Source organism: Taudactylus pleione, unplaced genomic scaffold, assembly GCF_031769625.1.
Source record: "Taudactylus pleione unplaced genomic scaffold, aTauple2 ptg000397bl, whole genome shotgun sequence".
NCBI classification, from domain to species: Eukaryota; Metazoa; Chordata; class Amphibia; order Anura; family Myobatrachidae; genus Taudactylus; species Taudactylus pleione.
In genome coordinates this window covers 7,151,210-7,176,573 of record NW_028284799.1, presented here as the reverse complement: position 1 = coordinate 7,176,573, position 25,364 = coordinate 7,151,210, and the positions used below count along the sequence as shown (strand labels likewise).

General features: G+C 43.9%; 1 protein-coding gene across 1 annotated transcript in view; it reads left to right on the top strand.

The window, feature by feature from the left end:
• The window catches only part of MMP28 (matrix metallopeptidase 28), an 85,800-nt gene that overhangs the window by 42,121 nt on the left and 18,315 nt on the right, over positions 1-25,364 (top strand). The window contains exon 3 of the mRNA XM_088446325.1: positions 10,717-10,883. Coding sequence (XP_088302451.1) covers positions 10,717-10,883 — 167 coding nt within the window. The remainder of the gene's footprint in view (positions 1-10,716; positions 10,884-25,364) is intronic.

Below are 25,364 nucleotides of genomic sequence, written 5' to 3'. Positions count from 1 at the left end.
TTGGTCAGCTGGTTTGCACAATTAATGTGCAGTGTTTGGACAGCTTCAGGGGAATTGTAACCTGAGTGTAATGCCTATGCCCAGAGGGAGAGAGTGACAAATGACTTTTAAGTGAAGTGTAAACAACCTGATGGTGCGGAGAGCAGGAAAGAGAGAATCTGCTGCATGGTCAGTAAACACTGAGGGGTATATTTATCAAAATTCTATTTACATTTCGATATGATGTGCCATTTGGCTCTCCTCAAATCGAATCAAATTTTCAAATCCCTCATTTACTACAATTCTATTTTAGAAGCATTTTCTAAAACAAATTCGATTTGGTTTAGTTTTTGAACAGTGATTTGCTGTTCGATTTTGCATGTTCATGTACAAATCGAACAGCAAATCCCACTTAAAAACGAACTTCAAAGCCCCGACTGAATAGAACTGCTTCATGCTTTAATTTTCAGCATGAGCAGTTTGTTTTTACAGATACATGCATACATCAGTGAGATGCATGCATGTATCTTACTGTAAAAAGCTTAGAAATAGTTAAATAATACAAAAGTTACGTAGGTCAGCCCCTAAAACAGAACCAGCCCTGGACTTTTCAGTTTTCCAGTCTTAGTTGTGTAAGTACAGAGGAAAAATTGCATAGGGTTCCCCCTGTACTTAGCACAACCAGCACTGATCCTGTCCTGGTTCTGGAATTCAGGGTAAAAAATATGTAGGGTTCCCCTGTAATCTCCAGAACCAACACTGGACTCTTTCTAGCAGGGGGCTGATACCACAGCCAGGGAAGCCCTTTCATCGGGCCCCCCAGCCGAAGCAGCGCCCCTGACCACTAGTCAGCCCAGGTCCTCACATTGAATTTTGAAATTTTTCTCATCTGAGCAATTATTACGCAATTGCAGAAATTCGCCTTTTGGGATGTTATGAATGGTTGGTGGAAAATGATGACTGTTGTAATGTAGGAGACTTAGAGGGGTATTCAATATGAAACGTTAACTTCACTGTCGAAGTTAACGTTTCATATCGGAGTTTTTTTCTGCGTTAAGGTATGGTGCGCGCTCCCGCTTATCCCCGTATTCAATATAAAATTAACGAAAACGGGAAACTCCGAAGTTGGATTTGCGTAAAGTTACAAATTTTTCCTTAAAATAATTGTAAGACCCCCCTAAAGTTGTAAAAATATGGGGGAACACTATGGGTACCCCCGTTTTAGCCTTTAATTTAAAGTCGGGGATTTAAATAGCCGCAGCAGGTGTTTTTTTCCCGACATTGAATAAGTGATGCAGAAGAGCACTTAGGTTATTTTTTTCGTTTTTTTAAGTGGTCCCATCAAATTTGGGGTACATGAAAATGGGTACTAGCATATTTTGGTGTCCCTAAAGTAAGTTTTTAAAAATTCTGCATTTGTGCACCTGCTGCTATAATTCTATTCTAGAAAACATCTGCCGCATACTTGCAGAATAGCCCTGAACCCATTTCCCTATTGTTAAACAATTTTTTCCCATTTTTTTTTTCACCCCAATTTTTAAATTAATTTTTTGGGGTGTCCCTATTTTTATTTTTTTTAAAACTTTTTTTTGACAGTTCTTTTTTAAATGTCATTCCCAGGGGTGCAGGCTATTTTTTTTAAGCTTGCACCCCTAAACCCCAATTCTGCACTTTTTTTCGACACCTATTCAATGGTGAAAACTTATCCCCGTTTTTTATCAAAGACTTTTCAAAACTGCGATAAGTCTTTGAAATTGAATACGATGTAAAAGTAAAACCTGCGATAATGACGTCATACCTCCGATATTAACGCAAAAACGATGTTATCGCACCCATATTGAATAGCCCTGTTAGTTGTGGTAGGTTTTCTATAAAGGTCCGATATCAGATTGCCCTGTTCATCAATGGTGAGTTTGAGGTCCAAAAATTTTATGGTATCAGGATGAATCTCAAAAGTAAATTTGAGATTAAGACTATTGTTATTAAGCTTCATCATGAAGTCCTGAAATGTTTCCATTGTCCCCGTCCATATCACAAAGATGTCATCAATATATCGGACCTACATGGGAACATGCATGGTGTATACCTCGTTCACTTCTTTGAACACACAAAAATGCTCCCACCACCCCAAAAATAGATTGGCGTAGGTGGGAGCACATGCAGCTCCCATGGCTGTCCCCCTTATTTGTAAATAAAATTTGTTATTAAAAACAAAATAGTTGTTATTCAAAACAAACGATAGAAGTTCCAGAACCAAGTCATTGAAGTCGGAGGTACCTTCCATGTTTAGAAAGAATCATGTAGCCTCAATGCCTTGAGTATGAAGAATGCTGGTGTATAATGATTCGACATCAATACTAGCTAGAAAATGGCCTTTTTCCAATGTGATGTCATGTATCCATCTGAGGACGTCAGAAGTGTCTTGAGCATAGCAAGGAAGAGTGGTCACATGATGTCGCAAGTGTGTATACACAAAAATACTTGCTTGCTCTGATAATCCTCCTATCCCCAACACTATGGGTCTTCCAGGTGTTTCCACTCCATGTTTGTGTATTTTAGGTAATAAATAAAATGTTGGAATCCTGGGGTGGACCACCTGGAGAAATTCATGTTCTTGTTTCCCAATAACTCCATTTGCCTTTGCTTCATCTATTATCCCATTATAACGGGACATAAGATTTTGTATGGGATTAAACATTGTGTCGGTAACACTCTGCATCCCCAAGCTGTCGATAGGCCTCCTTTTGATACATATCTGTAGGCCAAATGACCACATTCCCTCCCTTATATGAGGCTTTTATTACTACTCCTGGCCGTTCACTGATTTCTTTCAAAGCTTTATATTCTTGTTTGTTCAAGTTTCGATGTCCTTCCCAACTAGAACCAATACAGGTTTTCTTAGTTAACTTGTCCATGTCTCTGAATACTAGATCCATGAATATGCGGACTTCAGGACAGATGTTCTCCTGAGGGGAAAAAAGGGGACTTTCTTTGGCAAATTGGTCTGGCTTGTACAATAAAATATTCAGTCTCCTCAGATTGTATGTCCTCTCCAAGTTCATCCAATATGTTTAATTTTGCTTTTTCTTCTTCAGACCATGTTGGAAAAAGATCAGGAGTAGTTGTTCCATAGTGGAACGTCCCATATGATGTAGTGATGATGTAATATCTCCTTCGTCTGATTTAGACATGTCATCCTGGCTAGAATCAAAATTGGATTTATCCTTTGTTGCAAAAAACTTTTTAAGGAGTAATTTTCTCCCAAAGAGATGTAAATCTTTTTCCCATTTAAACCTGTTAAAATTTGTAGTGGGAGAAAAAGTAAGACCCTTTTGTAGGACTGAAATATGATCATCCGATAATTGAATATTGGAAAGATTTATGATTTGCAAGTTATCTGTAATTATTTCCTTTGCTTGGTCCGCTGGGACTGTCGTTGGGGCATTGGGCTTTCCCATAATCTTTCTTCCCCTGTTCTTCTTCACCCTCCTCATACGTTTCCTCTTTGTGTTCTGTATTGTGCACCTGATCCTCGGAGATTCTCTAAAAAAGAGGAAGCACCTGGACCGCTTGTGAGGAGGTCAATATCTTCCGTTCCTGATAATTCGGCTTCTGAAGATATGTATTGGTAGTTGTATGTTTTAGGAGTTTCCCTATTGATTTTACGATTCCATCTAAAAATATGACCACTTGTAACATTGGTGCCCTGGTTTTGGCAATTAACAAGCTTGGTCTACAGTTGTTTAATAAAATGTGAATTTTGTTAAGAGTCTAGTCATGTGCATGACCCTACCAACAATATTGAATTATGATGGTCCGTTATCTGTCTGTTTTCAGAGTTTCTTTGCAAGTGCCCCTTTTTTACATTTCTACCTAAAGAGTGCAGTGATGTAAAGAGTGTGACCGTATGTGATCGGCCTGATGTCAGTATGCAAAATAGGTTGGCCATGCACTGCAGTGTTGTGGGTAGCGTCTCCCGTCTCTCCCAGCAGAGCCAGGCTGTGAGTCATCAGTGCAGGCAGAGACAAGTGCTTCTTATTCTCTCCTGTGTCAGAGGCAGCAGCAGCGGCTTGTTCTTTCCCCCCCTGCCCAGACACATGTAAGTAGTTAGTAGTAGTGCTCAGGGTGTGTGACTGTGTGCCCTGTGGTGGGAGCTGTGCTCCGGGCAGCAAGGTAACCGGGAGGGGGAGTGATGGGGAGGAGGGCAGAAGAGCACAGCTGTTGATTGTGTGACTGTGCCCTTAGAAACAGAGTGCAGGGAGCCCAGGAATTTCTGGTTACTCCACCCCTGTCAAGTTATAAAGACTGAGCAGAAGTCTTCCTAAGATGGAACCTTGCAGGAATAACAGGGGCATATATATCAGTTTGGATTGCACAGTTAACTTCTGGGTGAGGAGGGAGTCCCATGGTCTTATATCAAAGTTCAATCCTGCTGGTACCAATTATCACTATTATACTATAATAATGAGATCAGCTGCCGCACCCTCCTGCGCCCCCTGCTCCTGTTCCTTCCAATACCAAGTATCACCTCACCCTGCAGGAGACCATGTTGAGAGCTCTGATTATTATACTGCTGGTGCATATAATTTGATTATTGTTACACAACCAGGGGATCTGGTCACACTCAGTGATGATAGTTTGTGCACTAGTTATTATATTTCACTTTACTGCACAGCGCAATTCCTTGTGTTTTTATTTCTTCCATTTGTGGGGTCCTGAGCTCCTGCCGGTCACAGACTCCCCTCACCCTCCCACACACCTCTGTGGTGTGCAAGAGCTGCACATCTCACCCTCACATACATATATTACACATACATGGCCACCTTCTGCCCGCTTGGGAGGCCAGTAAATCTACGTTGGAAGACTGTCACTGGCCTCGGCACTCCCACAAAATGGATCCGACATGCCCCTGTTTGCCGGAAAGCAAGCAGCGCCGCTCCCTCCTCGCCTCCAAATGGCCGCAGCCTGTAAATCGGACAGTGGCTTAGAGGGCACTGCGTGTGACGACGCATCACCAGTTCTGCACATGCGCAGCCCTCCTGCCATTGGAGATGTACGCAAACCATTAGGTTTGTGTACATCTCCGAATCAGTCCCATAGACCCACTGTTTCCAATGAGACCATACCCACTTGTATGCAGGGTCGGACTAGCCAACAGGGTTACAGGAGAAATCCCCGGTGGGCCCCACTGCCTGAGGGCCCACCCCTCCTCTAGGGGTGGAGCAGGACCATGGTTACACTTGGCTGTTTGATTTGATTCTATGGAAACTACACTAAGATTAGCCCTACTACGGATCAAACTTTATGGTGCTGACACACCCCTGTCCTCTCTTGTATAAAGGGGTCCTGTTCTTTGCATGTCCTCTCTAATGGTTGGCTAAGTCCATCTGTTTTGGCTGGTCACACCCACTCTAGTGGCTAGCCACACTCTTTAAGCTTGGGCCCTTACCATTGCATTTCCAGTCATGCCCCAGTCCGACACTGCTTGTATGTTTGTATACTTGCTTCCATGCATTGCCTATAGTGACCTCCCAATGCTAGTAATCATTTTGGAAAAAAAAAATTGTCCTACTTAATTTAAGTAGCTAAAGTTTAAAATGAGGGGAGAAAGAAGGTCAGTGCTTAAGAGCAATGACCATTTAATAATGACACTGCCAGGTTTGCTGGAGATCATGGGTTGAATCCAGTTTTTGCATTCTTGTGTCCATGGTGCCACGGGCATCAGATTGAAAGCTTAGTTATTCAGAGTTGTGTCTGAAAAACTATTTGCAAAAGCTGCATAAAAGTATAATTGCTTGGTAAAATATAGATGAAAATGAGTATTAAATTAGGCATTTCTATGATTAATGTGTAAGCAATGCTATTTTGGCTTTGTATGGGACTTGCATTATAGCGTGCTAAGTTAGATACATTACATACAGGGAATGGCATTTTTTACTCCTCCATAACCCATTTGGTTGATTTATATTTTTCACAACTCTCCTATCTGTGTCTGGAAATGTGTCTCCTATATTAGCCTCTGTTAGTTCAGTTAACTTAAGCTGCTTACACACACAACGATTTAGTAAATGAACGATTTTAGTAAACTATTTTCGTTCATTTTTTCAAACGAAAATCGTTTACTAAAATCGTTGATTTACTAAATATAATGAACGATTTTTTTTTAACTACAAACTATTTTTGCATATTTCCTTACTGAAAATCGTTGAGTTGGTCAGTCTGACTAAACTACAAATGTGAACGCACATGAAAGATAATTGTTCATCGTTTTAACTCAGAAAGTGAACGATTTATTTGAACGATAAACGATATCTGCATCAATAATCGTTCAAAAAAATCGTTGTGTGTGTGTATGCACCTTTATTGTTATTTTATAAGAGACTTGGTATTAGAGATGAGCGGTTCGGATTCTGTGGAATCCGACCGCTCCGAACATTGGGGATTCGAGTCCACCCGAACCCTGTTCGGGTGTTCACCGCCTGACTCGGATCCCCGTTCGGGGCCGAACGGCGGCCGCCTGATGTCGGATTCTCACTAGAGAATCCGACATCAGGTGTCCTATTGTGTAGGGCAGAGCGCTGTGATAGCGGTCTGCCCTACACAGATACAAACACACAGCCGCCAGCGGCAGCTGTGTGTTTGTTACAGCAGCCAATGAGAGTCACACAGACTCTCATTGGCTGCTGCACGGAGGGAGCCGGCTGGAGCTCACACATGAGCTCCGTCTTCCGGCTCCCTCCGCAGTGTGTGACAGGCTCAGCAGAGCGGATGGCGCGGGAGCGGGGAATCAGGAATCAGGTAAGTTTTTTTTTTTTTTTTTAACTTGTGAAAGTTGTGCAAGGGCCGGGGTCTGCTACTGGGGGGGGGTCTGCTACTGGGGGGGGGTCTGCTACTGGGGGGGGGTCTGCTACTGGGGGGGGGTCTGCTACTGGGGGGGGGTCTGCTACTGGGGGGGGTCTGCTACTGGGGGGGCCTGCTACTGGGGGGGCTATACTACTGGGGGGGTCTGCTACTGGGGGGGCTATACAACTGGGGGGGTCTGCAACTGGGCGTCCATACTACTGAAGGGCCTGCTACTGGGGGGGGCTATACTACTGGGGGGGTCCGCTACTGGGGGGGCCATACTACTGAGGGGCCTGCTACTGTGGGGGCCATACTACTGGGGGGGCTTACTACTACTGGGGGGTCCATACAACAGGGGGGGCTATACTACAGGGGGGCTACTACTGGGGCAGCCTACTACTGAGGGGGGCCTGCTACTGGGGCAGCATACTACTGGGGGGGCCATACTACTGGGGGAGCATACTACTGGGGGGGCCTGCTAATGGGGGGCATACTACTGGGTGGCATGCTAATGGGTGGCATACTACTGGGGGGGCCTGCTAATGGGGGGCATACTACTGGGTGGCATGCTAATGGGGGGCATACTACTGGGGGGCATACTACTGGGGGCACTGTATAGGGGACCCTACTACTAAGGGGACTGCATAGGGGGCACCACTGCTGGGGGCATTGTGTAAAAGGGGCACTACTGTGGGCATTGTGTAAAAGGGGCACTACTGTGTGTCGTAACATAAATAAGAGACACTACTTTATGGTGTAATGTGAATCAGGCCCTATGTGCGGTGTAATGTGAATAAGATTGTGCACTGTGACTCTTTGGGCCGTAGCCCACTATGTAAACAAGTACTGTGACTCTGCTGGCCGTACCCACTGGGTGGGTGCACTACTTTTCATTTCTGCCACTGCTGTGTGGCAATGTGTCATAGATGTGCTTTATACTGTGGTGTCTGTGTCATTGTGCCGCTGCTTTGTCGCTTAGTAACCAGTCAGCTCACTGCAACCTTTGGCCAATAATGTTGAAAACAATATTATAAGCTGTGATATGGTCTAAATTGACTGGAAATTAATGTTATTGAGGTTAATAATACTCTAGGAAGAAAAAAAAGACCAATTTATGTGATTTTAGCTTTTTTTGTCAATTTTTGTAAAAAAAATCCAAATCCAAATCCAAAGCCAGTCACCGCAGTTTGGCAAATCCAAATCCAAATCCAAAGCCGGACGACGAATTAGAACCAAATCCAAATCCGGCAAAAATGGTCCGGCGCACATCCCTACTTGGTATATTGTTTTGACAACTAATGTTTTTGATTCAACATATATTTCCTAAATGTTTTACAGAAAAAAGAGAACCCTTTATTGGTGTGCACACTGACTTTGTCACGACTTTGCACACCTGGTGTGCATTTTATTAACAGGATATTTTATTTTCCATACAGAGCCCAGCTGTCTTCAATCTGGCATAGTAAAGGGACATTCACTAACCATCTGTATGTGACTGAAAGGATGCAGCCTCATAAAGACCTGAAAACTGCTGTGATGGCAGTTATAGTAAAAAAAAATTCTGGTTGCATAAAGATTTATTGTAGGCAGTGACTGACTAGGAAATTAAAGTGGCCCTAGAATAAATTGAGTGGCATCATGTGAGTGGGACCAAATCAACTGTTTGCAGTTTCAACACAAATGTAGGTGGAGTTAAAATACATTTTCCCTAGTTGTGTAAAAGGGGAGGAAAAAAACACATTGCCTCTGCCTACCTGTAACCAAAACTTAGAGCATCCTAGTCACATAAAATACTGAGTGGATCAAAAAGACTGATCTACAATATAGAGAGCATACTAGTGACCACCATACTATACAGAAAACCAGCGCCGCAACAGGGCTTTACTGTGCCCTGTACTGTCCCCTTTGCATGTATAGAGGGCGGGGGCCGCTAGCACCCGGAGCACCTGTGAACACGGCAGGACACTTGGGGCAGCACTGGCGCATCGATCCTAGCTGCAAATTGCCGTTCCAGACATCCCGCTAGCCAGAGTCATCATACAGATATGTCCTCATACACTGAGCACTATATGCCACACGGCGTTAGGTCCCCTATGCGGGATGCGGTTAGTTTACAGTCGCCCGGAATGCCGGCCATTGGAATCCCGACGGCAGAAGACCGACCCAGGAATAAAGATAGGTGTTAAAATGCCAACGCCTATCTTTAGTCGCACGCCGAAACCTCGCCAGCCGACATCCCGAACGAGGTAAGCCGGGGATAGTTAGGTTGCAGCCGCACCCCCTGTTGAGGGCTGGGGTTAAGCTAGGGGAAGGGGGTGTTAGGGTTAGGCACCCCCGGGAGGGACTTGGGGTTAGGCCCCACCAAGGGACGATTAGGGAGGGTTAGGGGAGGACAGGGATGGGTTAGCACACTTATGAGCCGCTGTCGGGATGTTCTCCCTTCGGGTTTCCGGCGTCAGTATGAGAACCGGCGGCTATTCAGCCGTTGGTATTTCATACCGATTCCACCCAGGGCAACTGAGTGCACTGTTTTTCTTTACATTTTGTGTCTTAGTTGCATTGAAGGCACAGCGAAAAGGCCCTCACAGTGTACCAGAAACGCTAGGCTGCAACTTTAACTGCACAGTAATTGGTTTTACTCACGTATAAAGTCACAGATGAAGCACAACGAAAACTTGGCATATTGAAAAGCCGCGCTGCTGGCATCAGAGCCTTTGTTACACAGATTCAGACTCGCCCACAGATAGATGTACAAATATCACAAGCCCCATTGATCTGTGTATGCTAGCAATGGAGTTTTGTTGCTTGCAGTTTTTTACTTAAGATAAGAAGACGCACATTGTGAGTGCAAAATATGCTCGGTGCGGCCGAGTCGCACAGGGCCTAGCTCACAGAGATGGGCTATTTGGCGCGACTGAAGCCACAGTATAAAAGGACACATCTGTAGTTGTTGGGTACTAGCACGTCACATAATTTGTCCCCACAGCTGACATTCTTGCTGATTGTGATTGTCACTCTGTGCTTTTCTGTCTAGTTCCAGGGAACCTAATGCCATCAGCTCCTGTGTCTGGGTCACTCACTCACAGGTTGGGCAGCCTGTATACACATGCTCCTCAGAGGATGCTTCTCATAGTGGACATTCACACAATTCACTTTCAGATCCAGGCTGGCAGCAGTTGGCTTGCCTGCACATGCCAAACTCGCCACAACTCGCAGTGGTATCACTGACTCCTGCCTCTCACTGGGCTTCAGTCTTCTTCTGGAATATCATTTGCTAGCACTCAGTTGCACCTCTCATTATGGGAAAGTCTTTCACTCTGAACTTTAGGAAGGGTACTGTACAGTGTACAAACAAAGAATTTAATTACAAACTTGTATAAAAACACCACAATAAAAATCACTTTCCTGACCTTTTTCTGCAACCCAAAATACTGTAAAGATTTGTTCCCTATCATTTTTCGACTATTAATAAAAAATACAAAATGAGTTGCAATTATTTTGGGGTCCAGGATACTTTCCCCACTTTTTCTTGCACTTCTCCCAGGTCGCATTTTGTAGAAAAGTCACGCAACCTTAATGCAAGTGCTGCAAATCTGCATTTCTAAGTGAATCTTGCATTTCTCTGTGTGCACACTCACGCAATGTTTGCAAGTTTTATGATACTAATTTACTTTCACAAACTCTCTTCCAATTGAATTCACACCCAAAGGCTCTAAGATATGTGTCGTATAACAACAAAATAAATAGCAGCTATTGCAGAGTCTGTAGATACAGGCTAGGATCTTTTGTTGTTCTTGAGAAGTCAAAATCCAGCTTCTCTTGCTTCAGTTAATAATATGGGTGTAATATTGTATACTGCTCTGTTCACAGTGCATTCTTGTTGTATGATTACAGAGATTTCCAATGGTCTTCACACCTTCCAGTCAGTGGGGAACTGAATGAAGCTACAGTACATCATATGCATTTGCCAAGATGTGGTATGAAGGATGTTAGTCAAACAAACTGGCTGCTGGACAGTGCTCTTTACACAAATCACCGCAGGAAGCGATATACAATGAAAAGTAAGTGAGACCTTATGATGATTTCCAGCTGTCCTCCGCAATTAAGGCTAACTTGAATTCTCTTAAACCACATACTTTATTGTAAAATAATTTCCTCCATCTGCATTTAGGTAAAATAAATAAATAATTATACCCATTTTTTTTAAAGACCTATTATTTTAAGATACAGTATTTGTTATACAGGTTGAGTCTCCCATATCCAAATATTCCGAAATACGGCATTATTTTGGAATTACTGAAACAATGAAACCTTTGATTTTCGATAGTTCAATGTACACAAACTTTGTCTAAGGTACAAATTATTAAAAATATTGTATAAAATTACCTGCAGGCTGTGTGTAGAAGTGTATATGAAACATAAATTAATTTAATTTCTGTACACAAACTTTGCTTGAGCCACAAAATTATTGAAAATATTGTATAAGAGTACCTGCAGGCTGTGTGCATAAGGTGTATATAACACATAAATGCATTCTGTGTGTATATTTGGATCCCATTCCCAAGATATTTCATTATGATATGCAATTATTCCAAAATACGGAATATTACGTTATCCAAAATACCCCTGGTCCCAAGCATTTTGGATATGGGAGACTCAACCTATACAAGATTACAAGGTGAGAGGTTTTATGTTGCGGTTATCATGAAACGTGAATAGATTCTTAAGGATGTTTCTACGATCTCACAAACAAGCACCATTATGGGTAACCTCTGACCAGTGTCCTGGGGCCATTGTGATCTCGAGTCAGAGTGAACCATAAAAACAATGCTGCTTCCATGTTGAAACAGGTACAGTACAGTGGCAGATTATAATTTGCAATGATTGGGGGGTAGCCTGGAGTATAGATACCTACATAATAATTCTACAGGTATGTACGTGCAGAAACAAGCAGACTAATTGTGACGTGTATTGGGAGCAGCTTTTGTGTTCCAGTGTCTAAATAGTAATAAACTTGGTCAGGTATAAGCATTAGTAGATTTCAGAAATTTGGGTGATACATTGCAAAAGAACCAACCATGGCCCTGATTCAGTATGGAGTACATACAGTCTCACTGCGAAAATATGCTAATGAGTGCCATCACAGCCAAACATAAGGAGGCTCACTTTACCTTACACACATCCGTAATACTTAGCAAGTCTGTGAAACCATAGGTAACATAGAGTACCATTGCAGCCTCACGCACACTTGCACAAGCTCTGACCTTACTCAGAAATTGCTAACTTCACGCAATGAAAGCCCAAGCTGCGTATGGCATTGCAGTTGATAATTTATGCACGCCCCTGTAACTAGCGTTCAAACACACTGACATCCTGAGAACGGTAATGAATCAGGCCCCAAGACTCTTAAAAGCTGGGTACACACCTAACAACAGATACAGTATATCTGCAGATAGTGATCTGCAGATATAGCTGCAGATGATGGTTGTTCATACTGACCAACAATCATCTGTCGTCTGACGTGTCGCGCCCCCTGCCCGCGGCCTCTGCTGACAGTGTATGTGCGGTTGGCTGACCGCCCGTACACACAGCACGATGCCCCAATATATCTGCAGATATTATATATTGGGCATCGGCTATGCAGCACAGCCGACACGATATGTCTGTGAACTACGTCTTTCACTGTACCTATCGCTGGTACACACTGGCCGACGACCACACGATATATCGGCCGTTCAATTGAGCCTATATATCTGCCAGTGTGTACCCAGCATTAAATTCCCTATGTTATTAGGAAACATTGAATGTAACAGCTACATCCACTTTACAATTGAAGCAGATTATCTGAATGAATGGTTCTTAACATATACGACAAAGTGCATTAAAAATAGGAACACAATGACAATTTATGGAATATATTATTTATATTTGGTTTAATCACTTGCAAGTATTTGTGTACTAGGCAAACATTGAGTTTCACCATAATTTTAAGGACCGTCCACCTGTTCAAGTGATTACATTATCAGCATATCCACCAAAAAAGCTCATATGTAAGCTACAGTGAAATGACAAGGCTTAGTGGATAAGAAGAACATAGAAAAATACATCTTAAATGACAGTAGGCTGGACGCTAACCCAACCACAATCCAATGCCATGCATAGCCCTGATTGGAGTAGTAAAAAACAACAACACAGCATCAACTATTTAATGCTGTGATTGTCTGGCTAAGCAGTTGTGCAGAAGAGACTTGGGGGAGGCCCCACCTCCTCTCTCCCCTCACAGCTCTCACTGGCTGCCAGGACACACAGGTTGTAAAATGAAAAGTACTCTCCCGTGTTGATAAGAATACTTCATTCAAATGTAATTAAAAATCTGCTAGAGACGGTGTCTATGACACTGGAATTCTGTTTAAAAATTCAACTAGCGATAGTGTCTATGACACTAATTATTTTTGGGGTAATACCTCTGTTTCACATGAATGTAAGTAATTTATGGAAGGGGTGTCTGAGACACTGTGATTCTCAGTACCTTACTCACATAAAGTTTGAAACTATTGGTAGAACCTATGTTGATATTGTAGGTGTCAGCGGTGTGTGATGGAGGTCAGTCCACACAATGAATAACTTAACCAGGGATTGGTTAATAGGTAGAACAGCAGTATGTGAGTCAACACAGGGTTAATGCAGCACAATGCAGGAACACACAATGGGAGACAGATCAGCCAGGAGCAGGTTTATGCAGGGGGCATGCAGTGTCTGTAGTACCTGCAGATACATGCAGTGGTGGCAGTGGGACTTGTAATGCGGCAAGTGGTGGTGGCATTGTGGTGTATAGTGGCATTGCCGCTGCTGTATGTGGTACTGGTATCTCTGAAGCACTGTCTAAGAAAGAGAGAGACACTCAGAGGCACCTAACTGTTCGGAGGATGAAGAATGTGAGGTAAGGCACATTGGGTTGGAGGTTGTGCATGTACAGCAGCTCACTTCTGTTACTTTGTGGACGTGGGACCAACGAAGACAGCGTGGAGTTCACTCCTCAACACCCCATTCCACACTCATGGCTGTCTCTGGTTACATGACAATAAGACATTTCTGTAAATAAAACACAAGAGGACACGAGAATAACATACCATATCACCATTTCTTAATGCACTCCGGTCCACATTTTGGTAGTAAGGCATTGAGCACATTTGACATCAGACCCTTAGTTAACATATCTGCAAGGTTTCCCTTACTATTTACATAAAACACTCTGACTAAAATGCTGTCCACCAGCTTTCTTATGAAATGGTGTCTTATGGCAAGTGCTTAGACTGGCCATAGTGTTTGGTGCTGCAAGATAATTTAAATGCACCTTTATTGTCGCATGCAATACCGATAGTGTAATTTGGAATAAAAAGACCCAGTTCACACAGTCTCCTTCAGCCACAAGCCTCTTTGGCTGTTTCTGTGAGTGCCACATACTCTGCTTCGGTAGTAGACAGTACAAAGTGCACCTCATCCTCCATACAGTATCTTTGTCTCTCTTCCTTTCATCTCTTTTTCCCATCTTTCTCATTGTCCCTCTTCCTCCCATCTCTGTCTCCATCTCCTAGCTTTTGTCTTCATAGGACGTCTTTATTGCTACCTGCATTTCATATGCTGTCACCTTTCTGTGAAAAATGTAATACACATACTCTACAGCTTAACCTATGGTTCCCGTGGCCTTATGCACATCATCAGGGTTGGAGTTTTCACCGGGATCACTAGTGACTTTCTACAATTTTTCCCACTTAAACTACATATGTTTTGTGAACTTCCTTGTAGCGTAGGTCTGTGAATCCATTATCTTGGCGAATCCCAAACTTGCATTTAAACTGTACACTTTCACCCAGGGTATGATTAAAGGTCTTTTATTTACTGACTCCGATCCTTTTATTCTGTTTTGTTACAGCTATGTTATTGGTATCACTATTCTGCACATACATGTTGATAGGTGATCATGGTGTGTGATAGAGTTCAGTCCACACAATTAATATTTTAACCAGGAATTGGTTTATTACACAGGTAGAACAGCAGGATGTGAGACAACACAGGTTTGATGCAGCACAATGCAGAAACATGCAATGGGAGACAGATTCATCCAGAAACAGGCTAATGCAGGTGGCATGTGGTGTTTGTAGTGCAAATCTCCAGGTGCATGCAGCGGGACTAGTAGTACGGCCAGCAATGGTGACATGATGGTGTGTAGTGGTATCGCCACTGCTGTATGTAGAACTAGTATCTTTGATGCACTGTCTCCTAAAGAGAGACTCTAAGAGGTATATGTACTAAAGTGCGGATTTTTAGAAGTGGAGATTTTGCCCATAGCAATCAATCAGATTCTAGCTATTATCTTGTAGAAGGTGCTAGATAAATGTTGTTTAATCTTATTGGTTACTTTGGAGTATGGAGAGAAGAGAACATGTGATAAGGTGTGCATTCGCAGAATGTGCATTAGGTCGGAGATCGCGTATATGCAGCAGCACACCTCTGTAGTTACTATTGAGAGTGCACTCCTCAACAGAAAAATCAGTTTATTTATGATTAGAGTCAAGGAAATAAACCTGCAGTAGCTCTTTTTAAATAATTAGCAAATTGTCATGGAGAATAGAGTACACACTTGTCGTTATTTCATATTTGCATCAAAACATATATAAAAGAATCAATAAACAATAAAATGGAAATAAGACCACAGTATAATAAAGTAAAGTAAAATAAATGGCATAAAATGCAAAAATAAAGCATAAAACAAAAAGTCCCTCTAAAATATGCTAGGTGTGTCTCTGGGAATCTGTATGATATGCCGGCTGTCGGGATGCCTCCTGTTACATTACAGACAGCGGCATCCCGATGGTTGGTATCCCAACAGGGGTCGGGTAAGTATACTTACCCTGCCCCCCTAACCCTATCCCTCCCTTCTGGTAGCCTAACCCTCCCCACCCTGCACCCTAACCCTCCCTGTTAGTTCCTGAACTTAAGTCCCCCTCCTTAGTACCTAAACCCTCTCTCCCCCCCCCCCAGCAGCTAAGAGGACGGGCGACCCAGACTTACCTCGTTCAGGCATCCGTCAGTCTGCTTTCCGCCATCCAGACTAAGATAGGTGTCAGTACCGACACCTATCTTAACTCCCTTGTCTGGATATCAGCGTCGGCATTCAGACCTCGCGGCCACCGGTCAGCTGATTACATCCTGTTTCTCTGTGCCGGTCCACTTCTTCAAGCAGTCAAAGCATAAACACACAGGTTGCGAGGATACAATCATGTTACCACTACTAGCTAGAGGAAGAAGGTCCCAAACCCCAATCAGAAAAGGGTCATGAACCGGGCTCCACACCACCCATGAAGTTTCACATTGTGCAGTGTGTCTTGGTAGGACCCAGGACTCTGTTCCTGAAGTGTCTAAAGCCTGGAGGAGAGCCACAACCAGGACCAGACACAGCTAGGTGATAAAAAAAACATGGTGCAGAAGCGGGGGGTGTGTACGATCACAGCTGCACAGTTCAGCGCACACTCAGGAGAGCAAAACTGATTGTACATTAATGAGGGGGATAGAGGGAGAGAGAGATGGAGTAAGAGGGAGAGATGGGAAGAAGAGTGAGAGAGAAAGATGGGAGGAAGAGGTAGAGAGATGGGAGGAACAGGAATAGCGAGATGGTGGTAGAGGAAGAGATTGGAGGAAGAAAAAGATGGGAGGAAGAGGGATAGCGAGATGTAGGTAGAGGGAGAGATTGGAGAATGGGAGAAATTGGAGGAAGAGGGGGAGAGAGAGAAAGGAGGAATAGGAATAGAGAGATAGAGGGAGAGGTGGGAGTGAGAGAGAGATGGGAGGGAGAGAGAGAAAAATGCGAGGAAGAGTGGCAGAGAGATAAAGAGAAATGGAAGAGAGAGAGACATGGGAGGAAGATCTGTAGACCTGGGTGAATAATGGGAAAGAGAGAGGGAAACCTCTCAATTGCGGACACAATGGTAACCAACCAGGTGAATGGCAGGTCCAAAATACTAGTTTTTCATTATGATTTGTTTTATTAACATTTTATTAATATTAACAAAATTACTAAAGTCTAAGTAAATCTCATGTATTTGAAAATATAATTAATTGCATGATATTCTGTTTTTCTTTAGATTAGATATTTGAAGTGTGGCTCTTTAAACCACAAGTAGATTATTTGGGAGAGTCGGGCCACACCAGTGTTTTTAGTTGTCACTTCTATATTAGCAGTTAATTCTATAATTTCATCATTATTTTCAAGAACTAAAAACAAAAAAACACACTCGTAATGATTTGTGTTTTCAATGAATTATTGTCCTTGTTCCATGTCCGCTTTGTATGACCTTCATGCTCTAGATGAAAACTCTGTATTTCCGTCTTTGGTGACCTTTAGCCAGTTTCAACAATTCCTTTCTTTTTCCCCTTTGCCATTTGTGTCAAATGGGAACCAAAGAATCCCTAATTGTGGACCTCCCCAGTTTACATCACATTCATCCAAGCAGAACAACACAGGACCAATTAATTCCCTCAGTAAATAAAGGCCTACACAGTTTCCTCAGATATAAGATACACTGTTAATGTTTACTGTAATTGAAGAATAGAACATACAATCTGAAATAATGTAATTAGTTACAGTCAGATCTCTCGTTAAAGTGAAACTCAAGTCTTGATATTGTTTCCACATATTATCTTAGTCTTTTACCCATCTGTTTAATAGATTGGAAAAATAGGCAAGGGAAATGATAACCATATGTCGTTTTCTTGTTCTATCCTGGTACATTCAAACTTAATATGTTTTCCAATATATATACTTTTTAGTGGGATTTTATAATGTTAGGTCCATCTTCAGGGACATGTATAAATAGAAACTTACATTTCATACATGACTTGTTTCCCATAGGCAAACGCATGGGGGGTTCTGGTTGCCTGGAAACCCCACTCCTAACCCACATCATGATGTCCACAATAGAAATAGCCTATAATACTTAAGTTGCATGCTTTTAAGATCCCCTCAGTGTCACAAATTAAATAATTAGCACCACCTGTTGATATTTTAAAATGTGTCAAGTAGCATTGAATATACAGTACTTGTGCACCAACTAGGAGATCTGGAAAACATGTACTGTTAGGAGGGCACTGATATAGACCATCCATAGGGTAACTTATTAATGGTGTAAACTGCAATAATACATTATCCAGTGCTGGCCGCCCTTTTTTGCCAGTTCAAACCCCGACAGTGTCAGCCCGACAGGAGAAAATCCAGACAGTGGCAGGTAAGTCACCTAACCCTCCCCTCTCTCCCCCCCTAACCCTCCCTTAGGGGTGCCTAACCCTAAACTCCCAGGGTGGTGCCTAACCCTAAGTCTCCCCCACCGACGCCTAAAAATCCCGCGGATAAGTGCTAGGGACGGCCGGACTCTCCTCAATCGGTCTGGCGTCGGGATGAAGATAGGCGGGATATAGACTGGCGGCATTTAGTCCACCGGTTTATTAACTACATCCCCATAAGGAGACCAAGCTGTACATATATGTCCAGGGCAGTGCAAGATTCTTTTTATATCCCGCCCCCCATCAAGATGAACTTGCTCAAATGATCTGGAATGGAGCCCACATCTGAAATAATAACATTTAGCTCAGGCAGGATGGCCCTACTTCCACATACTGTATAATGGCATACTGTGATTGCTGGCCCTGTATATGTCAGAATTATTACATATCTTCGTATGACATATATTATAGCTGGTTAAGTAATGATTATGCCCTCTTCATGGACTGGTCACACTTGCTTTAAAATCAAGCATTTGGAAACCCCTCTCTAGAAATCCTGCGTTTGCCACTGTTTCCATAGTCTGTAGGTGCATATTGCATATTGCAAAACCACTACCATTGTATTGGAAGGAACTAGTGTTATTTGTACACCTATTTGTACATCTAATATACTCACTATGGGGCCTATTTATTAATCTAGTGATACATGTGCTGAAACCTAATTTTCCTGTTTGCAGCAAGATAGGAACAGGTGTTGGGGTTATTTATCATTCCCCCCAACTAACAGTAATAGTAGCACCGAAAGTTTACACTGCAGAGTCCTTTCCCGGCAATATTACTACAAATATGCTACCTGCACTTTGAGGGCCAGAGGAGGTGGAGGGATCCAATTGGATTCCTCTTTTTACTCCGAACCCTCTTACCATAGGTGGGAGCGAGCCAAAGTTCTGTTTTCGGTGCTTGATAAATAGCACAACAACGTCATCCTCAAAGTCCTTTTTTCTTGTGTGTACTTCCCTGTATATGAATGTACAAGGACTAATGCGGGCCATACACGAGGCGATTTGAAAGCGTACGACACCACGGTACGTTTTCAAATTCAGCCCGATGCATCGCATGCTGCTGTGAATGGTAAACGATGCATCTTACAAGATGCTTTGGTTACCTATTTAACAGCATGACGGATCGCAGATCTTATGGGTTTTCCATAAGATCTATGATGCCGATGTGGGACGCACATCGCCGTCGTACAGTATGCCAAACCACACACGATATGCATGATTGATCGTTGCGATTGATCGAAATCATGCACATCGTATAAAAAAAATCTTAGTGTATGGCCGGCATGAGACAGCCAATGTCAGCATCTGTAGATGCTTTAATACTGCCTGGTGTGTCTTTAGACACCACCATCAGTCTGCACCATTGATGTTTGAACCAGCCCTATAGCAGGTGCAGATTTTCCATCCATCCGAGTATGGCCTCCAGAGTGATACCATGCATCTCAGTCACAGCTGTGCCTCCAATAGGGTCCCTCCAAGCAACTCCCGCGGCACATGCGCCATTCTACACATGCACAGAAGGACGCCAGAGGGGCTTCTAGGTCATAAACCCAGAAGTCCCTCTATCGCAAAGGACAGCTCTTACCAGGAGAGCTGTCCTTTGCGATTTTAATCGCTTTTCTAGGTACATACCGGTGATATTATCGCCGGTATGTAACCGATAATAGGAGGAATGTACGGCATCGTGGATGTGATGCTTAGTACATCAGGCCCTAAATGTGCATATATGTATGTACTGTATAAGTACTGTATTTACGAGATGTAGTTAATATTGCGACGATCGGGATGGCGGCTGCCGAAATCCCGGCGCCAGAATCTCGATCACTGACAGAACACCGGCGCCAGAATCCCAAAATGACTGGGGATGCTGACACGAAAACCCCGGCTTCTGGAATCCTGATAGTAAGGAGATTGGGGCAAGGTAAGTATCAGCCGTGGAGGGGGGGGGGGGGGTGGAGGGTTAGGTTTAGGCACCCCAGGGGGACTTAGGGTTAGGCTGCGGGACGGGGGAGGTTAGGTTCCAAGCAGGGGGGGTTAGGTCCAGCCACCACCGGGAGGTGGAGGTTAGGGTTAGACACTAAGGAGGGGGAGGTTACGTTTAGGCACTTAACGGGAGGGTTAGGGTGCGGGTTAGTATGAGGGTACAAAAAAGGAGGATTAGGGTTAGGGGGTAAATAGGACAGGGGAACATTACTTTCCGTTCCCCTGTCAGGATTCGAACAATCGGGATGCCGCTGTCAGTTTATTGACAGCCGGCATTTCCTCCGACGGTATTTCATACCGATTTCGTATGTACATATGTCTATGTAATGTATAATATTACTATTAAGTATTAATATGTCCTGAGTTTATCGAAAGTAAAATAAAGAACAAATAAAGGGTAGCAGTGTATATGGAACTATAAATAACTATGTATATGGGTATATCACACTTGGCGCAGGGGGCAGGGCTATGATTATGCAACTCAGCGTGAATCACATCATCCCCCCCGGACTGCCCACTTTCACAATGGCTGTGGGGAGGGAGGGAGATATTTTCCGTGGGCGGCAACGGACCGGGAATATTGCCCCCTCTTGCGGTGATTCGGGAGTGCCAACTGAATTTCATGTGTAGGTTGGTTATTATTTTGAATTCTGTGCACTTTTCTCTTCTGTTGAGAAGCATGCATCATTTAATAATCTATACAGTATAGAGTTCAATATACAAACAGGGATCAAATCCCCTGTGATAACTAAGGATTGAACTCGCTGCAAGTTAAATCCTTGTATTGGAGACATTCATTGTGTCTCCAATACTTAATTATCACTTCCTTCCTTTTGCGGAGACAGCTTTTCGGAAAAAGGGGACATTTATCCTGCTTCACTGTACCTTCGCAGCCTGTCTTCAAGCTGCACATGCACAGCTTGAAGACAGGCTGCAAAAAGACAGTGAAGCAGCAGAAGGAGTCCAACCCCCCTCCCCCCTGTACGCTCACCTGTTCCACTCGTTGCTGGTCCCTGGCTGACCCTGCCGCCTTTCATTTGAAACCCCCCCCGCCGCTGCAGAGCTGCAGCCACCGCGAGCCTCCCACTGACATCACAGACTCCCACTGACATCATGCAGCTCCGCAGCACCAGTCCCCCGCTGCTGCTGCTGCTGTGTCCTCTCCCTTGCTCCTGGCTCACTGGTGAGAGTTCGGGGAGCCGGGAGGCAGCTCCAGCAAGGTAAGATGACACAGCAAGGAGGGATCTTTCAGATCGCTGTGCCCCATCTCAGGGTGGCGTACAGCATCACTGACAAGTTCCGAAAAAAAATGCTCTTTCGGAACTTGATGAATTTCATAATTTCAACATCCCCATACTAAAGTATACGAACTGTGGAAACTATCGAGGGACAATTGTAACCAGGTGATATCAGTGATTATTATTAAAACTTTGTATGTTCTCTGGGGTGAACTGAGAAAATGTGGCCCTAGGGGGTTAGATTTCTCGAGTATGTTCTTCTCGTCAGACTGGAGTGTCTCTGATCTAGCAGCACTTTCTTCCCGCTTTCCCAAGTCATCGGGAGAGAGCGGTACTTCATACTAGGGCGGAATACCTTCCAAGAGTGGTATTCTGGTTCTATATGAATGTAGAGATTGTGGTCCCAGCTTTCAGACTACAAGCCTCTCGGTAGGTGAGGCTTTCCTTGGATGTTGGCCGTGCGCTACATAATTATGTGGATCGCGCCAACAGCATGAGGAAGTAGGTTCCTTTTTGTACTGCATGACAGTCATAAGACTGGCCAGCCGATACCTGGTCAGATGGATTCATATGACGATTCCTCAGGTCAGAGTAGTCTGGTGGTGCCAGACTCAGTAATGGTACATCCACACGGTCAGTGGGGCCTTCGTGGGCGGCCTGCTGGGGTGCCTCGGCTGAATACTTCTGCAGGGCAGCCACATGGTCTTCCGTCCACACCTTTGTCAATTGTTATGCCTTTGACACTTTTGCCTCTCAGGATGCCTCCTTCGGGCGTAGGGTTCTCCTCTCTTCCGAGAGTCAGGAGCGTCCCCACCCGTAGGTTTAGTGCTTTGGGATATCCCCAACGTAATGGCTGTGGACCCCATGGACCCCGAAGAAGAAAATAAGAGTTATGGTATAACATACCTTTGTTAACTCTTTTTCTTCAAGGTCCATGGGGTCCACAGGACACCCACCCAGACTCACCTGTAGTTCTGGGGGAGGTTTCCGTAGTTTCTCCTCTCGAGTCTTGACTCATGAGTTATGGGTTTCTTCTTTCTTACCCTTTGTTTGTCTCCGCCTGCTTGAGCTTGGTAATGAACTGGCTACCTGAGGCAGGGGGTGGGGTATATGAGGAGGAACCCCGGTGCATCCTGGGAGCAGAGAGCTTGTTTGTGTTAACTGTTTGGTGACCAGGATTTATACCCAACGTAATGGCTGTGGACCCCATGGACCTCGAAGAAAAAGAGTTAACAAAGGTATGTTATACCATAACTCTTATTTTTCACCTACTTTTGTAGAAATTAAGTGATAATGAATAGACCACCAAGTGTACTATAAACTGTTCATTTCATAATGGTGTCAGTCTATGTATTATATGCAATGAACATGCTCTGTGGCTTTACAGATACATATGTGTTTAAATCAAGTTAAGTGTTTGATGTTTGTGTTACATCAGCTGACTGTATATCTCTGGCTTCCAGTCACCTGCTTTCATCATACAGTACACACCCTTTTCCCCAAACCTGAATAGAACAAACCACACCCCGGGGCTTAGGTTGGGAATGCAGAAAAATGCTGAGATTTTAATTTTACAACGTGAAAAAGAAGACCAATGTTTTGTAGTGATTAATGGATTCATTCATTGATCACAGTAGAGCAGAGGTCATTTACCATATTTTCCTATGTAAAGGCTGCACCTAATGAAATGTCAGCAAAAGAGATTGGACACAACATTTTATACTTTTGCACAATGTGACTCTGGAGATAATCTCACTTAAGCTGGGTACACACCTATACAATCGTCGGCCCGTTGTTTCGATTTCGAACCGTTTGTTCGTTATCGAAAGAGTGTGTACGCAAGATCGCTCCTGTTTTGTCGGATGAAAACTGGTCGAATCGGAGGATCACATCTTCTGTGCAGTTTAATTTTTATCCGATTTGACAGGGCCTGGTCATACCGAAAGTGCTGTGTATGCACCTTCCACTGTTGTTATGATTGTACATCAAACCTGGGGCTGCCTCTCTGGGCATGCATACTTACACTTAGGAAGTTCAGGAAGCATTCTGTGTGCCACGCTCACATGTACATATCCGACATTTTGTTACCTTTACTCCACCACCTATACAGCAAGGCTTGGCTTGCTGGAGTGTGTAGTTCCACAACTTGCTGGGCTGTGTAGTAAAGCAATTGATAGTGGACACAAGCATACGTCCTTTTACCTTTTAGTTCAGAAATGAACGGACGTGATAGCTCTGAAAATATTCACGTAGGCTTGTTTTGGTCTCATAATCGCACCCCCTCCCTGCCTATTATGTTAATTTTAGATACACCCACTGTGAGCGCAGCCTGAAATCAGGAAAATGTGTACGCTGGTGCAATAATTTCCTTGCGATATTTCGGCAGTGCATTAATATTAGATATATCCAGGACCAGGCCACCAGGGACCTCACTGTAGTACTAGGCTGTGCCAGTGTGGAGTCTTATATGAAGACTCACATTGTATTTCCTGTTCAAGCATCTATCTTGCTGTCGGAATCAGTATGAAATACTGACTGCTGTTTAGCCGGTTTAAATCCCGACAGGAGAAGATCCCGACGCCGGCTGGTAAGTACCCTAACCCTCCCTTAGGGGTGCCTAACCCTAAAACTCCCGGGGTAGTGCCTAATCTTAAACCCCCCCCCCCCCCCCGGTGGTTCCTAAATCTAACCCCCCTTCCCGCACCCTAAACCTGACCCTCCGGGTGGGGTGCCTAACACTAACCTAGCCCCAGGGGTATTTCGATGCCTATTTTAAGTCCCCTGTCTGGCTCCTCCTGTCAGGATATAGACCGGCGGCATTTAGTCCGCCGTCTATAAACCGCATCCCTTGCTGTCTATCCCTTCTCTTTGTTATTTCCGCCCCAATAGCATCCCCTACAAATCAATGTTTACAGCACCGGGAGTAATAGTTATATATTTACACCAAACACCATAACAAATGGGTCATTTGCATATATCTGTTCTGATTTGTTGACACATCTTCAGGTGCACTGTTCATTGCTGTTAAAGGGGCGGGATGCAGCAAGGTAAGAAATGCTGTCAAATCCCAAAATTGTGGGTTGGACAGCATTTCTCAAATGCACCAAGCCCCGGAATGCGATGCACTCCGGGGCTTGGTTGCGGTGGGTATCGCTAACATCCTGATGGTGGTGTTACCCATGGAAGCCTATGGGCTTCTTTCCACAGAGTGCTGTAAGAGGTATCCGATTGTATCCCTCCCAGCACTCCCCGCAGTATGTGCGTCCTTTTGCCCATGCGCAGAAGGACGCAGGATGGGCTTCTGGGTCGTTGACCTGGAAGTCCCTCCGTCGCAAAGGGCTGCTCTTACTGAGAGAGCGGCCCTTTGCGGTGATCGTCATGCATACCGGCATTGCCAACACCAGCATGTATGCGAAAACCGGCGGAGTGCATCACATTCCAAGTGCGATGTGTCATGCATCCCATCCAATATATATATTATATAAAGTTAAATAACTGTTGTGTTCGTAATTCATGCATCTAAGCACAGCAATTATCCTGTCTGTATCATACCTTAATTGGTATCTTTTCTGACCACACTGTCTAAGCCTACTGAGATGCAGAGACACTGTTTACAGTTTTCACTCGCACAAACCATGTAATCAGGATCAGAGTGACCATTAGGTGAACCTAGGCAGTATAAGGACACACCCAAGTGCTATACTCCCTGCCTGAGGAACAGAGGATGTTGCTTCCATCTCCTAAGGTAGAGGTTCCCAAACTCCGCCATTACAGTCCAGATTTTAAGGATATCCATACTTGAGTCTAGATGGTTCAATCTAATTGACTGAGGTACTAATTAAGTCACTTGTACTCCAAGCATGGATATCCTTAAAACATGTACTGTCATGGCAGAGTTTGGGGACCTCTGCCCTAAGGTAAGAAGCAGCAGGGGGCGGGGTTGCCACTTCTGAGTGTGGGAGCTGGGGAACAACTACCTAGA